General features: G+C 43.3%; 2 protein-coding genes across 2 annotated transcripts in view; both read right to left on the reverse strand.

Moving 5' to 3' along the window:
• CSUI_010126 (oxysterol-binding) overlaps window positions 1-7893 on the reverse strand; it is a gene marked incomplete at its 3' end in the record, with an annotated part of 12026 nt that extends 4133 nt beyond the window's left edge. Inside the window, exons 1-5 of the mRNA XM_068070231.1 lie at window positions 4985-7893; window positions 2344-3697; window positions 1647-2058; window positions 552-1371; window positions 78-144 (exon numbers count right to left, since the gene is read on the reverse strand). Of these exons, the coding sequence (XP_067917792.1) occupies window positions 78-144; window positions 552-1371; window positions 1647-2058; window positions 2344-3697; window positions 4985-5806 (3475 nt within the window). The remainder of the gene's footprint in view (window positions 1-77; window positions 145-551; window positions 1372-1646; window positions 2059-2343; window positions 3698-4984) is intronic.
• Window positions 7894-11869: 3976 nt separating this feature from the next.
• CSUI_010127 (uncharacterized protein) lies at window positions 11870-17430 on the reverse strand. The gene is made up of 3 exons (XM_068070232.1): window positions 15275-17430; window positions 14291-14452; window positions 11870-13242 (listed from the first exon to the last, which is right to left on the reverse strand). Exons 1-3 carry the CDS (start codon window positions 16458-16460, stop codon window positions 13157-13159), a joined length of 1434 nt encoding a protein of 477 aa, XP_067917793.1. The 5' UTR covers window positions 16461-17430; the 3' UTR covers window positions 11870-13156.
• Between the last annotated feature and the right edge of the window lie 16 nt (window positions 17431-17446).

Consider the following 17446-nt stretch of genomic DNA (forward strand, 5'->3'; position numbering starts at 1 on the left):
TATATATATATATGCATGCATGTATAGATATGTATGTGTCTATGTCCCTCCGTATGTGGGTGTATGTGTGAGCTTACTGTTGAGTATAGTCCCAACCTCCTTCAATGCCCCTGCCTGGAGAGCCCTTATTTCATTCGTTGCTACCTACAGAGAAGAAAGACAAAACGGAAAGAAAAAGAAGAAAGAAGAAGAATACAAGCTGCTTCTTATCTCCACGCAGCATATGAGCTTGGCGAAATCTACAGACCTCTCTCTGGCACATACACACGTCCGTGTTGATACGGAACTTGTAGATACATATATGTACCTACAGATGTACACCTATATACAAGCACATAAGCATATGTACATACACCTACATATACAGAGAGAGAGATATTTTAAAAGTGGAGAAAGATCGAAGCGCCTACGAGTTAAGAGGCTGTGACCGACCTATATACGACATCCATCCTCCTCTACGACCATCATAACTCCCTTCATGAGAAAGATGAAAAGCTCGTCAAATTCTCAGTCATTCTTTCTTCAATTTTCTTTCTTTCTTTCTTGTGTACCTGTACTTGTTGACGCGACGAGATGACATGCTCGAGAAGAAGAACGAGCGGGCTTCCTTCCTTGCCGAGAAGGGAATCTAAGAGGGAGCTGTCGCTATTCTGTGTCTCTAGGGTAGGAGACGAAAGAAGACGAGGCGAACAAGAAGGTAATAAAGAAGAGGAAGAGGAAGAAGAAGAAGAAGAAGTCCCTGTTTTTTTTCTTCTTCTTCCATCTCTTTCTTCTTCTTCTTCCTCTTCCTCTTCATCTTCTCTATGTTCTCGATCATCTTTCTTCATCTTCTCCCCCGTCACACTTCCTCCTTCTTGGTCTTCTTCTTCTTCTTCGCCGATCGTTCGACGTGATGGATGAGATACGCCTCCTACGCCACTACTTGTCCCTGCTCCCGAAGAAGAGGGAGAAGAAGAAGAAGAAAGAAGAGATCCGCGGAGCTTACTTGTGGCATACGCAGCTGCGTAGGTCATTCCTGAAGCGACTACTCCAGCCAAAACTCCCGCCATTCCTCCACCCCCGGCTGCGCTTGCGCAAGGAGGAGGAGGAGGAGAAGTTAGGCTAGCTGGATTACCTGAGGAAGAAGAAGAAAAGTCAGAGGAGGATAATGAAGAAGAAGAAGAAGTGTCGATGCTAGCTGTTGTGCGGGGAGAAGATGACGGATGAGAATAAGAAGGAGTTGAAGATGAAGCAGAAGAAGAACGAGGAAGAGGAGGAGAAGAAGAAGACGAAGAAGAAGAGAGAAGAGACTCAGTAGGTGACCGTCTTGTCTTCTGGACTGAAGAAGAAGAAGAAGGAACTGTACGACGAGATGCATCTAGACTACTAGGGCTGAAGAAAAAAGAAGAAAGAAGAGGAAAAGAAAGAAAAAGGCTGGTGACAGATCAACATAAGAAAAAGAAACAAATGAATGAGATAGATAGATAGATAGACAGATTAAAGATAGATAGATTAAAGATAGATAATACTATGTAGACTATTACTAATTGGTCTCTTATTCGGTCTTGTTCTCCTTCCTTTTTTCTTTCCTCTCTTGCCTCGCGTGAGTGATGTGTCTTTCCCTTTCTTTCTTTCTTTTTGTTTCATGAGGATTCAGTTGAGCTTACCTCGCGGTGGTATCAGCCGTCCCTGGCCCCTCCTTAGCTCGCTGTGAACTTCTTAAAGACTTCTCTCCTCCTCCTCCGTCTCCTTTCTCTCGTCTCTCTGGTCTTGAAGAAGCAGTAGAAGTAGTATTGGTACCAGAAGTAGCCGTTACTCCCGCTCCCGCTCCTGGTCGTAGGACGGCCTTGCCTCTTCCTCGATCTCCCGTATGAGAAGAAGAAGAAGTATCCATTCTTGCTAGAGAAGAGGAAGAAGATGAGAGGGGTGCAGAGAGACGACGGGAGGGAGTACAGTTGATGAGAGCCCGCTGTGCCTGCTTGAAAGCGGCATACCAGAGCTGTTTCTCTTCGACTGACTCGGTACGAAGATAAAGAATCTGCTGATCTATCACCTCCACTTCAAAACGAACCGGATCATCTGTTAAAAAGAAAGAAAGAAAGGGTGAGAAAGAAAGAAAGAAAGAGATAAGAAAGAAAAAGATAGAAAGAGAAAGAGAGGAGAAAGAAAGAGTGAGAGGGAGAGAGAGAGATAAGAAGAAGAAAGACACGAGCAGCCTCATCACAAAAAACACCCAACTAAAGAGCCCACCTATCTAGATAGATTAAAGATAGATAGATTAAAGATAGATTAAAGATAGATAGATTAAAGATAGATTAAAGATAGATAGATTAAAGATAGATTAAAGATAGATTAAAGTCTTACGTGGACAGAGTCGTATGATGCATTGATTGAGCAGAAAGACTTCTTTTGGAGGGGCATTTTTCTGTACGGAGTACTTGAAGAGGCCTGGGAGAACATAGAAGTATCGAGGTCTCCAACTAGATACGAGATTAGTCCATTTCTGTAGCCATCCTTGCTGTATGACACTATTATAGAAGCGAGAAGAAGACGATGAAGAAGAGAGAGGAGAAGATAAAGAGGAACCCGGAGGCTTCGAGACAAAAGAAGAAGAAGAGTGTGGATGATGAGAAGCATGTAAAGCCGCCGCTACTACTACGGATCCTGCAGGCAAAGGAGAAGGCGCTGCAGTAACGAAATAAGAAGACATACTCGGTGTAGGGCCATGATGATGCCGCGCATGACTAGAGGAGGTTCTCTGATAATAGTCAACATTTCGGATTCTTCTTTCTTCTCCTAGACTTCCTCCTCTTGCTTGTTGTCCTCCTTCTTCTCCGCGACCTCTCAAACATCTGTCTCCTTTCTCTTCTTCTTTCTTCTCGTCCCCCTCTTCGTCATGGAGTTGTTCCTTTTCTTTCTCTCTTGCTTGAGCATCATCTTCTTTTTCTTGCTCTCTCGCTTCGAGACCTCTTTCTAGGTCGTTATTCATTCCACGGGGAGATGGAAGACCAGCAGCAGTGGAAGAAGAGACAAGCCGATCACGAAGTTGAGAAGACCCGCGAGCTTTTCTCCCTTCTGATGAAGGCTCCGTCGATGGTCTCGATTGCGAAGAGGGAGACGTCGATGCTGAGGAAGAGGGGAGACGCCGAGCAGACGCAGTGGGAGATGTGGAAGAGAGAGATGAAGGAGAAAGCCGAGGCTGATACGAATGCGCGTCAGGAGAGGAATCTGAGGGAGAAAGGTCAGACTTAAAGGCGGAAGTTAATCGAAGAGGAGAAGAAGAAGAAGAAAGAGAGGTTGTGGGTGAAGAAGGTGACTTAGGAGGAGGAGGAGGAGGATGAAGAAAGGATGAAGCAGAAGAAGGAGATAAAATTGTATGGTAGGGTGGATATGTTGAAGAAGAAGAAGAAGAGGAAGGATTGACACTTGGGGAGAAAGATAGGGGGAATTCTTGTTTCTCATCTGGAATAGCGTCTTCAGGAGGAGAAGACGAAGGGGAATTCTTATCTCTCTTTGACTCTTGATGAGAAGAAGAACTTCTTTCCTGGTCTCCTCCCTCAGTACGATAATGATAGTTGGTCGCAGGCCCTCTCTCTCCTTCTCTCTCGCACTCCCCAATAGATGAGGAAGATAATGAGAATGTAGAACCTCGCAGATCTTCAGGCTTCACACCCCCCCCTGCGGTCGTTGCAGGTCTCCATAAGATCCCCGCCCCTCCCTATAGCAGAACACCATACATACGCACATGCAGAGACCTCCATCAACACCTACAGGATCTATCTACACGCATGCACACGTAGACTATGTAGATAGAGATACTCAGTCACATACACGTAGACAGGTGGGTAGATTTGAAGACAGATAGAGACAGATGGAGACATAGTTAAGCACATCTATATATACACAGATAAACGTATATACACCTACGTGTATGTATGTATGTGGATATATATGGAGAGAGAGAGAGAGATAGATGCAGTAGTATGTCTGTGTAGATAATATGAATATACATATATATACGATATCTACGGTTACGTGGAGTGACTGAGAATGGAAGAGAAATCTATTTTCCGGTTTAAGAAGCTGAGGTGTCTGTACAGTAGAAAAGACTGAAGAAAAGAGATGACTAGCCATACATCATCCACCTACTCCTCACGGCAGCAGCCCTCCAGATCGGCACATTCTCAGGAGGCGAAGTGAAGAAGCCATAGACACATGGATATGAAAGGAACACATACACATAGAGACATATATTCTCTCTTTCGTTTAGAACTATATATCTCCGTAAATCTCTCTCTCACGAAATGTTTCTCCTTGTGTCTTTTCTTCTCTCTCTCTTTCTCTCTGTGCGCTTGTATAGAACGTGTATGAACTGTCCTTAAGAAAGAGAGAATAGAACGTCTTCTTCACTCTCGAATACAGAGCTCGTAGATGAAAGAGACAGACAAAGAAGGAGAAAAATGAAGGAGAGAGAGAGGGAGAGAAGAAACAGAGAGAGATAAGAGCCTTTCTTCAAGACCGTCGAACTCAGAAGGGAGGGAGTGATGAGCCAAGGGGACAGAGACAAGAGAGAGAGAGAGAGACGAACTGTCGATTGGATCGAGAAAAGGTGAAGGAAGAAAGAGGATGGATCGCTCATCTTATATGAGAGAACAGAAGAAATGAATGAGAAAGGAAGCTTCAAAGGAACTCCTTAGACTGCAACAGCCACCAAGATACAAAATAGCTCCTGCCTTCTCCTATACCCATCAGCAGTCACATACGCAAACACATACACTATATATATACAGAGATAGAGAAAGAGACATATACATACATACATATACATATATATATACATATATATATATATAGGTAGAAGCCCTTCCACAGAGATCTGCTTGTATGCACGAAGACATACCTGGATACACATACATCTGTATAACGACATATAGAAAGAGAGACGGAGAGAGAGAGAGAGATGTATGTGCGATTTACGAAAGTATCAGTGAAGACAGAGTCGTACCTCTATAGGAGATCTATGTCGATTGAGAGGTGTCGAATGCTTAGGCGGCGAAGGGGGAAGAACGACCAGAGATTTCTTTGAGGAAGAAGAATCTTGGTCTTTTTCTCTTTCTTCTTTCGCAGACCGAAGATCTCCTCCGTCTCGTGAGCGACGAGAAATCTCATAGTCTTCTTCTTCTTCTTCTGCATGTCCTGCTTGTCTCTTTTTCTCTTGTGATCTGGAATGGAGTCCCCTGTCCTCTCTTTCTTCTTCTTCTTTTGCCTCGCTTGTCCGTCTATGACTAGCTCCACGCGAAGAAGAAGAAGAAGGAGGAGGAGATCTAGGCGAGTCTTTCTTCATCTCTTCTCTCGGTTTTTCTTGTGTGTCTAAAGAAGGTTGCTCCTTCTTCTTCTTTTCATCATGAAGAAGAGAGAAAGAAGAGGGAGGGCTACAGGGCATATCTTGAGTCGGATCAGAGGGGATGGTGCGTGTCTTCTTCTCTCCGAGAGAAGAAGGAGAAGGCGAAAGATCTAGGGAATGCTTTTCTTCTATTTCTCCTTTTTCGGCAATAAGAGATTTCTCTGTTTTGGGATCTTCTTCAGAAACCTTTGGACAGGAGCGTCTTTCATGACGTGTCTTTCTGCGAGGTGATAAGGAAGAAATTGAGGAATCTCGAGAAGAAGAGAGAGAAGGTTCATCTGAAGGAAAGGAAGAAGAGCTAGCCATAATCTTATTGGCTGGAGAGGTGAAGGGGGGATGAATCGATCCTGAAGAAAAAGAAGGAAAGAAGATTCTGAGAAAGGTGAGAAATCTCCTTGGCGTCTGTTTCTTCTTCTTTAGCATTTCTCATATCTCTTTTCTTCCTCGTTCATCTTGACTAGAGTTCATTTCTGAAAGAATAAGAAGACGATGAAGAAAAGAAAAAAGCGATAGCCCGCATTTTCTTGGAGACCATACAGAGAGACAACCGTGAAGACAAGATAATACAAGAATACTAGAGTGTCTGTACATACACCTCACGAGATTGGTGCTTCTGGAAAGGAAAGAGAAACAAAGACTCTTTCTTTCTTTCTTCTTCTTTTTGAGAAAATACACGTCGCTCTCTGGGTGTCCTCTATAGCTGTCTCTTCACAGAAAGGTAGAGAAAAGAAAAGGACTGTTAGTCGCGCAAAGAAGGAGAGAAACGCCTTCTTCAATCATCTTTCTTTGAAGAGAGGAAAAGAAAAGAAAAGAAAAACGAGGTGTCAAGACACTCGAGAAGGAGGCGGGGGATGCCAGGAGAAGAGGAGGAGAGTGAAGGACCTCTGAGAAGAGACACACGAAAGAGAAAATGAAGAAAGAAGCAGGACTACTCAATCGATTCATACGAAGCCTTATTCCTTCTCTTATCTCTTTCCATACATACCGAGAGGATAAGAAGAGAGAGAGATCTCTGGCACGTCTCTAGAAACGACAGAGGGACAGAACAAGTGAAGAGAAAAAAGAGCTTCTGCATGACAATTCTCTTCTACATAAAAAGGAGTTGTTTCACGATGACCCTGAAGGAGAAAGAAGGAAAGAAAGAAAGAAGAGAATGTTGCGAGAAGACCTGTGTGGCAGAAAAGAGAAAGATAGGACCCAATTTAGAAGAAAAGATTGCCTAGCAGAAGTGACTGGTGTGAAGTGAAAACTGTTGAGGAATGAAGAGAATGAATGGAAGGACAGGGGTATAAGCAAGAAGAAAGAGGGGAAGGAGATCCCGTACACTAGTAAAGGGAAGTCAGGTGGATATACACATCAGTAAATTGGGGATCAAAGAAGAAGGCGTTCTTCCTTCTAGAAGTCCTCGGAGAGAAAGGAAAGTGAGGGAGGAAAGACGAAAGGCAGAACAAACGACTAAACAAGGAAACGGATGAATAAGAAGCAGGAAAGAGAAGGAGAGACAACGACAAGAAAGCTTGTTCTTTCTGTAGACTCTCTCTTTTCAGCCATGAGAAACGAGGCTGCACAACAAGCAGATGAACAGATTGAAGGCCCAACACAGAGAGGAGAAAAAAGATATAACAGACAGAGGGACTGAAGAGAGATTAGTGATAGAGAGATTAACAGATTGAAGATAGAGAAGTAGACGGACTAAAGAGAGCCAGATAGATACATAAAGAGAGACGGGAGATGGCAAAGAAACTCCCTCGAAGGAAGGAAAACATAAGAAGGAAGGAGAAGGAAGAAGAAGAAAGGCACAAAAGAGGAAGAGAGTCACAAAATCCTCCTCAGGAAAGAAGATATCCACCTCTGCGAGAATTCAACTCCCAACAGCCGGGAATCTCAGGTGTACATACACCTGAAGGATGTGACGTAGAAGGGACGTTGCCGGTCATCGTATGACTACGGCTATGTGAAAGTCAAGAAAAAAGCGAAGCAAGAGAATAAAGGTCAGATGCAAACGCTGAGAGCTTTCCTTTCAAACATTCCTCATCATTCTCCACGGCGAGCGGAAAAGAGAGAGAAACAGCTCGTTGTTTCTCTCCTGAAATGTCGCAGAAAGTCGATCTTTTCTTCATTCCTTTTTTACCAAAGAAGAAAAGGAGAAGAAAAGAGAGAGAAGATATCTTATCTTCTTTGAAGAATCACAGCGAGCTCCCCTGGATGGTCTCCAAGCTTCTGTATTTACGTCGCATCTATGAGAGAGGAAGGAGAGATCTTCTTCTCTTCGTTTGACAAGAAGATGAAAGAATAGAATAGAGAGTGACACAAAGAGAAAGAGAAGAACACAGACATGAAAGAAAGAAGAGAAGAAAAGTCGCGAAAAAAGAAGAAGAATGTAAAAAGTCGTTCTTTCTACCTGCCTCTTAATATCTCCTCTCTTCTCGATAGGAATACCGACCCTAGGGTGTTGGAGTGAATGAATGCTTCGACGACTGCGGGAGAGTGTGAGAGACCTAGGATTTGAGCACCCTGAGAAAGATGGGACCGACTGGCTGGTCGACTCATTCCTTCTTATGACGCAACCTTCTTCTTGTTCTTCTCTATGCATGCAATCCAAATAGACAGATTGAGAGAGAAGACAGTCATAGCCAAGAGGTACTAGTCCTAGCAGCAGTCATAGTCGTAGTAGTAGTAGGGTATAATAGGCATAGTAGTAGTGGTAGTAGTAGTTGGGTGAGGGCCGTTAGATACATGTCAGTCGGGGTAAGGCTGTGTGTGTAGGTCTAGTTCATTCCGAAAAGCTGGGGCTTTTTGCTTCTTTAAAGGAAGGCGAGAGGAAGAAAGAAAGAGAAAAGAGACACTCAAGGATTCATGTCCTCTCTTTCAAAAGATGCGAAAGAAGAAAGGAAAGAAAGAGGTTCGTAACCCGAAAGAAAGGATGGTTTAGCCGAAAAAGAGAGAAAGAAGTCTATCGAGATATCTATCTGTTGATCTGCTAGACACTTTCGTCCATTCTTCTCTCAGAAAGGGGGACTTTCTATAAGAAGAAGTCTGACGAAGAGAACCCTGGAAGTCATATCTGTCTCTTTCGCTGTCTCCGTAACTCTTTCGCAGTCTATTCCTAGAATTATCAATTGCGCTTTTCTTCAAGACCCGTATTTATCTATCTCTTACACATACAAGAAGCACCACTATCTTTATGTCTTCTAGATTCTTCATGTCTCTTCATTCATAGGGAGATGCTGCCTATCTATTATCTAGCTCTTTCTTTTTCCTGTGTATCTCCTTGTAAAGACAAAAGACAGCTGAGAAGTAGATACGTACAAGGATTACGTATCTATATGACGTATCTGTTTCTCTGCTGTATTCTTCGTTTATATAGATACATTATCTATGTCTGTATCTACGTGCCAACTGTATTCTTTCTGTAGAAGAAGATCTATAGCAAGAAGAAACAGAGAGGTAGAGAGAGTGTGTGTGGATATGTAGGTATCTAACATATTTCTTACATCGAGGCTTGTCATCGTCTTTTATCCTGTCGATTCTCCTACTTGAATCTTTCACACAACACCACACGACGTACGGATGGGAAAGAAAGAACAGTCAGTCAGATTGTCTGGGGCAAAATAGAGAGAAATAGGAGAAAGATCTGGGAACTAGCTTGTAATATCTCATCCTTAAAGAAATCTTCTTCAATTCTAGATGATCGATCGATTCTTCTCTCTAGCCGATGGCAACTACTTTCTCTTTCTCTCTCTTTCGTAGACTCATTTCTTTCTGTAAAAAAACAAGCCCATCAAACGTGACAGGGAAAGATGAAATGTCTTTCTCCGTTCAACATGATCCAGAGAAGTCACTTCTCTCTTTCTTCTCGTGTTCTTTTCTTTCTTCTTCGCACTTGATCTTAGGAAAGGATCTCAGAAAGAAACGCATGTCCTTCGAACAAGTCTAGGGAAGAGGGACACAACCCCCGCCCGGGAAAGCCGTGGTGTGTGAATGTCTTGTCAGGCCCTTCCTTCCCCTTATCTCCTCTCCGAAAAGACCTTTCAGGAGATAAGAAAACGGACCAACAAGATGAGAAAGCTAGTGGATGATGAGAGGAAGCTCAGTCAGATGATCGTCTTGAATTGCTCGAAAAAGGAGACGTCAGTTAGTGATGGGGAAAGAAAGGAAGAGAGGAAGAAAACCAGAAAACGTGGAGCGCTTGGTCGTGATAGGAATGAGTACTCGTAGTCATAACATCAGAAGGGGCGCCATGACTTCAGGTGTACATACAGTGGAGGTGTACATACACCCGAGGAAGTACCTACTTATGTGCCTCTTTACCTGCTGTCTTCCCGTCCTATTTGATATCTTTAGCCGGCTCCTTGTATTCTGCCAAGGCTCCTTCGGACGAGAGAGAGATCTACTTCTTCTGTCTGTACATCATCTTCATCTTCTCAAACACATACAGTCAACTGTCTGTTCCGTTGTCCCCTGTTCTCCCTCCGGGCAGCAACGTCCTAAGCCGACATCTCCACCTCTCCCTCCTTCTCTCTTTCCTTGTCTCTTTCCTTCTCAGAAAGAACTCTTGTCTCTCTCCGGCTTTTCCTCCTGAAAGTAAGCTCACATCTCCACCCCTCTCTCTCTCTCGTTGTCTAGAAGAATTCTTCTATCTGTCTGATCTCGTAGTGAGAATCGACGAAGAAGACAAGGAAAGCGAAACAAAAGCATACAAGCTAGACTGAGAAAAAGACCGAAAGAAAGTCTCCAATGAACCTTTCGATACATTCACTGCATGTTCTCGCTTGGCCTTGACGGTCCGAATCTTCCTGACAGGAGGGAGGCGTAGAAAGTGTTTTCTGTATACACCTTCGGTCTTTCTCTTTCAATCTATGCCGGACTTCCTCCCATCTCTATGGATCACTTCCCCGCCCGTGATAAACGCTCTTCTTCTTGAATAAAGAGAGGAGGATCTTTTCAGTCTACGAAGAAACAAAGAAGAAAGTAGAGTTGGGCGATGAATCTCTCGTATGTTCCTACATACAAGCCAGAGACGACTTACTCCTCCCTTTCCCACACTCTCTGCACGAGTGAGAGACTTCTTTTTCTCGCTAAGATACCAGCTGATAGACTCCTTTTTCTTCTTTTTCTCGTCTCCTTCACACTCTTTTCTTAAGTGGTCGACTACTTTCTTTGCCCATACGTCGTCAGGTGATAGACTTCTTAAACGTACTCCAAGAAAAAGAGATAGAAAGATCGATTTTCTCTTAACTTTGAGCTTCGAAGTACATAGGAGAAGTGTCAGTGGACTTAACCCTTTTCTTTTTCTTCATGGAGGGGAGGTAGACTTCATGGATTTTTCAATTGAAGGCTCTTCGATTCTCCAACAAGAGCCTGGCTAGACATCGATACACTTCACTCCACCTCTTCTTTGTAGTTTCTGTCCCTTTGCCATTCTAGGGACCATCCTCGAGTGGAGAAAGAGAGATAGGGTATGTTGATAGAGAGAAAGACGCACTACCGTGATAGAGAAAGAGATTGCTTTGACGATAGAGAAAGAGAGAGAGAGACGCTGTAGTGATAGAGGGAGAGAAAGGCTGTTGGGTGACAGGTAACCTACCGTGATGGGGGAGAGGAAGAGAGAGAGACAGGCTATGGAGATTCTAGAGTCGGCTGGAAGACGAGCTTCCCTGGGTTTTCAGACACAAGAAAGAAGACGACGTCCGATAGAATCTCCAGCAGCATGTATATCTGTCTAAATCTACATGCATTCACAAGGAAAGAGATATATACTACCTAGGTAGGGGATAGGTGCTTCTCTCTCTATACCCGAAGTTCTCATGTCCCCGGAAAGTTGATGGTTTATCACGCATCTACCTCTCTCTATATACCTATACTCTCACACATGCATGCAACAGACAGCCTGAGAGGGGACTCTATATATCGAGCCTCCTTTCTCCTCCATCACACACCCTCTGGATGTATGTTGATTTATTGCTCCTCTCCGTGGTCTTCGCAGGGGGGTGAGTCTTGAGTCATCGAGATGAGAAGAAGAAACGAGTTTGAAGACCATATAGAATTGTAACAAGTTCAGTTTCTAGAGCTAAACATGTAGACTGTTGCAATTGGAGACCAGAGTTGTTTAGATGAACGCTACCCTCTCTTCTTTAAGACAGCCTGGCAGGAGTTCGGCACATGTATGAGTGTATGTATGTATGTATTTCTATGTATTATGCGCATATGTGGCTCTTCATGTGTACAGGCGTGTATGTGTATCGATGCGACATGTCTGTCTATGTGTGTATCTAGAGCTGTATGGACCTACATCGCCGTGCAAAGAGAAGCTTTTAGGCGATCAGGTCTCTTGTACTCCTTAGCCACATTTTTAGCCTCGTTTCTTGAACCAAGACAGGAAGATGCAGGTGAAAAGAAGAAGAAGAAACATTAGGAAGAAACACAGTATTCAATGATTCTTTCGTCTTTGCCTTCGACTACTGCCCCCTCTTTTGCCTAGGAGACCAGTCACTCACTGTCTCTTCAAAGAAAAAATGTAAAGTTAGCAAGGAAAGAAAAAAGAGAGAAGAAACTCAAACAAAACTGCTTGGAAACAAGTCGATACCCCTCTAACTCGATACCTACAGCTAGCCAACTAGCTAGCCAGCTATGTGTCTTCTCACCAGTAGATGCCAAGATGATGTACATACACCTCAAACACCGAACCTATGATGCTTGTGCCTCTGCTCCCTTCTTTCTCCTGTCATCTGGAGTTAAAAGCAAGAAAGAAAGCGAAACAACTCAGAGGACTTTGAAAGCCATTCTTCATTCATGCTTAGAATCGAAAAGAGAAGAGAACGAAAGATCGATGGATAGATAGAAAGTAAAACAGAGAAAGAAGAAAAGAAAGTGACTGTGTCTTTTCTTTCTCTTCTGGTGATCTTCTTCTGTAGAAATGACAAAGGTTCATATGACTATCTTTGAAAATCCCTCTTCGTCTGCTGTACATACACCTCCCTCAGCCACATGAAGAGACAGAGACAGACAGACAGAGAGACAGATGAAAGCTTTTATCTCCCTCTAGAAAAAAGATAAGAAAATCGATCATCTATCTACAGATGACCCACACCTCTTATGTCTTTACTTCTTCTTTTTTCTTCTCAATCTTTCTCTCCTCTCTTCTATCGATGCAACCCTTGGCCTCCCTCCCCTCTCTCTTTGTATGGCAATTCCAATGCTAAAAACGAAGAAAGAAAAGACGAAAAAGAAGAAGAGAAATCTTTTGAGAGAGACAAAAGTAGAAAGAAAGATAGACAGATCATAAGCACCAAACACGTATCCAGTCATCTTCGACAATTCTCAGCCCCTCCTAGGAATCGTCACCTCCCGTCTTCTTTCTTTCTTTCTCTAGGCGCCTTTCTTACAGCGACCCATCTCACTCCAAGGATGCGGTAACCCAGTCAGTAGAGAGAGAGATAGGTACGGAGAGACATCGACGAAAGATTGATAGACATGTAGAGAAGTGAGTATCTAGAGTGTCTTTCACAATTCGAAGGAATCTTTAAGAATCCATCTCCTTCTCACTGAAGATTTTTCTTCTCTAGAGACTGCAGGAACTCCCGCCGCTCTGTCGAAGAAGGGAGCATTATTTTCTTAAATAATGAGAGTAAAGAAGAAGAAAAAGAGAGAAAGAAGAAAACCCCAAGAAGATGACGCCTTTTTTGTATAGCCGTCTCTTCGTGTTCGTCATTCTTCTTCTTCTTCTTAGCGGTCATCTTGGAATTTAGAGACCTTCTGAAAAGATCTTGTTCACTAGCATGCAAGAGCGATAAATCCGGCGTGTTCCACAATTTCTGCTGATTCTTCAAGCTCTCGTAAAGCCTCCTCTATTTGTTCCGCTGCACGAGGTGTACATACACCCGAAACACACACCACCCACACATACGTCGAATGAAGTCCACACTCCAAACAAGAAAGAAAGAAAGGCGAGTCCATGGGGAATCTCATATAGATAAGAGGAAAGAGATCATCTCCCTCATTCGTATCCAGGAAGTATCAAATGACGAAAGACTTGTGAGTTCTATTACTTCCCTTGAGAGGTGAGTTACTTCCCTTCTTTTCTAATTCTCTATATCTGCGTGGATCAGGTGTATGTGTTCTGGAGTGTATGTACACTTGGTTCTCCCTGCAAGGTGGTAGAGACCTCGTACCTAGATGATAGGATGCAAGAGTCATCAATGAACGTTCCCTTTCTTCTATATAGAAAGAGAAAGAAGACTGGAGTGAAGATCGATGTATGCATGCATGCAAGTATCGACTCCTTCTTACTCCCCCGAAACGAACATGGGACGGTATGGCATGCAGTTCATTCTCTTCATGATTCTTCTCTCCAGAAACGTTCTCTTCTTCCTCTATCCAACTATGTTGGTAGACTTCTTTCATTGTTTCTCTGTCTCTCTTTCTTTCTCCTACTTCCAAGTGAAAGATGACCTTCTCTCTCCACCTCAGAAGCTTCGCCTTCATAGAGATGAACCAGTCTCTAAGACAGATAGATAGATAGATAAGAGATAGATATATAAAGGATAGAGAGATAGATAAAGGGTAAAGAGATAGATAGATGGAGTCAGAGAGAATAGGGAGGGAAAGAAGGAAGCGAGAACGAAGGATGGCAGAATACATGTATCTATCATGTTTCCTCTGTCTCTACAGTCAAGACTTTATGCTATAGAGAGCTATACACCCGTCCGTTCTGTGAGAGAGATATAAGAAGCTACAGGTACACCCTAATGAAAGAAAGAAGACAAGAATGATGATGCCTATGGTGGACTTCATCTAAATAGAAAGAAGAAATCCATAAGAGTGACAGGCAAGAAAGAAAGGAAGAATGGAGGAAGGATATCTACCAGAAATACGAAAGAAAGAAAGAAAAGAAGAGAAAGAACTTACAAGAGCACTTTGGTTTGCCGGCGCATTCACATCCTTCTTTGAGAATCTTCGCTCTGGACGTTCTCTTCGCCTGTCCTCCTCGCGTAAGAAGGAAAAGAATGACTTGCCTCTGTACTGGATCTTCGATATGGCCGTAGTCAACTAAAAGCTGATACTCTTCTTCTGTTCGAGTGTATGTACACCACAGAAACACATGAATGAGGCGAAGAAGTTGAAGGGAAACTTTGTGCTGCGCTTCACGTGATAGAGCATAAACCGCGACTTCCATGAGGTGTATGGATAGACACCTGAAGGATATGTGTACAACGAGGAAGGAACTCCATAGAAAGACAGAGAAAGATTACGGATAGGTAGAGACATAGATTAAAGATAGATAGATAGACAGATTGAAGATAGATAGATGGAAAGGTGTATGATACTGAGGTAATAGAGTCATTTCATGAACTCACAGCTAAGAAAGAAGAAAAGGAGACAAGCAGGAAGGGTTATGACACATGCATACGCGGGAGAAAAAGAGATCAACTCAGAATGATAGCTCCCTATCTACATATTTAGTGGGGTAGATGAAGCCTCGGGTGTATGTACGCCTGGACCAAGATTCAGATAGAAACGACGAAGAGAAGAGAAAAAGATCCCTAGACACCAGGCTTGCATAAAGGAGCAATCTACACAAGGTGTTGTATCGATACGTATAGAGATATATGACGATGTATGTATACCGATGATAACGTCTGGACGTATGAAGCTCTACATAGATTCACAACGATGAGGGGAAGAAGCCGAGAAGAGAGAGATATATATGAAAATAGAAACATTTAGAAAAGAAATGAAAGAGAAGAAGATCAAGAATGCTCTACTACACCCCTCGCATAGATCAGCAAAGAAACATATTAATACACACCATGCTCCGACTGCACACTCTGTCCTATCTATCTATCTTTAATCTATCTTCAATTTAGTAGTCGTGGTCGATATGTCTCTCACCTTCACTTAAAGGCTCTAGGCCCTCTTCAGTTGTCTTCTCTTGTTCTTCTTCTTGTATCTTGGATTTCTTCTTCATCCCCCCTTCATCTGTTTCACCCAGGCCTTCTTTTTTGATCTTAATTTCTCCTTCTTCTCTCTCTTCTTCTTCTTTTCCTCTTTCATTCTCAAGACAAGCACGTCGTCGCCTTGAAGAGAAGAGAGCCGCGGCATAAGCGACCGCAGCAGGGTGCGTAAGTGTGAATTCGAGAGGATTTCTGATAGGTGTACATACAGAGGCAGAGATCGAGACCACTCCATCCAAATCTGTAGATATCCCGCCTATGACCTTCACTAAAGAGCCGGCTTGTAGGAATCTCGTCTTTCCTGTTAGACTCATCCTCTCTTCTCTCTCTTTCTGCTGCTCTTGTTTCTTCTTATTCTTCTTCTCGCCAGTCTCTCCCTCCTCATCGTCACGCTCTTCTTCTTCTTCTTTCTTGATCAGGTCCGCCGAGGTCTCTCTCGAATCTTTTTGAAAAGAAGAAGAGGGGAGAAGCACACAGCAGGATGTGTCTTCTTCTTCTTCTTCGCATGCATCTATCCATTCCTTTGAGTTCATAAGATCATATTCCACTTCGATATCTTGTAGACTTGTCCCATCCGAAAAGCGAAAACGAATGAGAGAGGCGAGCTTCTCACATCCTGGAGGCGAAACCCAACCTCTCAGACACACAAGACCTACATCATTTCCATGAATCTGAAATTTCTTACTCTTATTATGACCTCCTTCTTCTTCTTTTCTTTCTCTTTCTTCTCCTCGGTGTTCGGAGGATAAGTTGATCTTTCTCTCCGCATCCATGAAACTCTCTTCTTCTTCCTCCTCCTTCCGACGCGAAGAAGCCTGCATTTGCAAGGCGGCTGTTTGAAGCATCGACACTGTCACAGGGAGTAGCCCTTCGGCACATCCTAGGGGAGTCTTCAGAGGGTGTGAAGAAGAAGTTGAAGAAGATTTCTGCGTTTGAGAGGATGGAAGAAAGGAAGAAGAAGAAGAAAAGAGGGAAGGAGAAGAGAATTCACTGTCATGAGGGTGACGGGAATGGCTGCTTTCAAAGAATTGAGAAGATGGGGGTGAAGACCCGAAGCCTCCTCCCGCTGCTCCTCCGAAAGATGAAGAGGCAGAAAAGAATGACGAATCATCGAAGAAAGACATCTTGGAAAAATGGAAGAGAAAGGAAGACAAGAATAAAGGAAAGAAGGAAAGACAGAAAAGTTAAGCGGTCATATAGACATATAGAGATAGATGGATGTATGTAGAACCGTCAGACGTGGGAGGCTTGGAAGACAACTATGGAGTAGAGCAGGGGGGAGGTTGGAGTGTATGTACACCTCAGCTCAACGCAATTTCAGACTTATTACGATAGGAGGCATGATAAGATCCTCTCTCTTGAAGACCCAAGAGACACAGAAAGAAAAGAAATACTTGCAAGATGTATCGACTGTAAGAGGGACCGGAGAGAAGAAGAAAAAGGAGAGAATTCTCTCGGAGAGAGACAACGCACTGGAGAGGGAGGAGGGGACCCAAAGGAGAAGATGCTTACAATGGACGTGAAGAGAGGAAAGTAACACCTTTCAGGAGTGTGCGACGAAGAAAGAAAGACAGAAGTGAAAAAGGGTACAATGAAAAGCTAAAGAAATGAAAGAAAAAGCGAAGGAGGGAGTCCCGAGATAAAGAACAGTCGGTTAGGACAAGACACCCCTGCCCCTGTCTCTCTCTCTCCTTGAATTTTCTTCCTTTTCCCCTTGAGTTTCAAGATCCTTCGATCACTGTGAACCGAGAAGACTTTAACAGAGAAGAAGAAGATAAGAGAAAGAAGAAGAAAAGAAGAAGAGAAGAAGAAAGCAACTCTTGAAATTCTGTCCTGAAGCACACCGTCACTGTCTATCTCTCTTCCGGGCTCTTTCTCAAGTAGGACCGTTCTCCTCCTCTTCCTTCTCCCTCTGAAAGAAACTTTCCGAAAGAAACGCTTTCTTCAACTCCTTACTTTCGATTTTGACGCTCTCTCAAGACAAAGCAACTAAGAGAGAAAAGGAAATTCTACGTGTGCGCAAGAAGAGAAGAAAGAAAGGAAGAAAGAATGAAAGAGCGGAAGAAACAATGAAAGCACACCCGCGGTCTCCTTCTCCTTCTCTTTCTTT

This window comes from Cystoisospora suis (assembly GCF_002600585.1).
Source record: "Cystoisospora suis strain Wien I chromosome Unknown contig_6712, whole genome shotgun sequence".
Lineage (NCBI taxonomy): Eukaryota > Apicomplexa > Conoidasida > Eucoccidiorida > Sarcocystidae > Cystoisospora > Cystoisospora suis.

Excerpts from the sequence above, each read along its gene's own strand:
- CSUI_010127 (XM_068070232.1), bottom strand. The coding sequence starts at position 16,460 with ATGTCTTTCTTCGATGATTCGTCATTCTTTTCTGCCTCTTCATCTTTC. Across the intron at positions 14,453-15,274 it reads CCTAGAGCCTTTAAGTGAAG|AAGAAGAGTATCAGCTTTTA; the intron begins GTGAGAGACATA and ends ACACTCGAACAG. Across the intron at positions 13,243-14,290 it reads CGGCAAACCAAAGTGCTCTT|CGGAACAAATAGAGGAGGCT; the intron begins GTAAGTTCTTTC and ends CACCTCGTGCAG.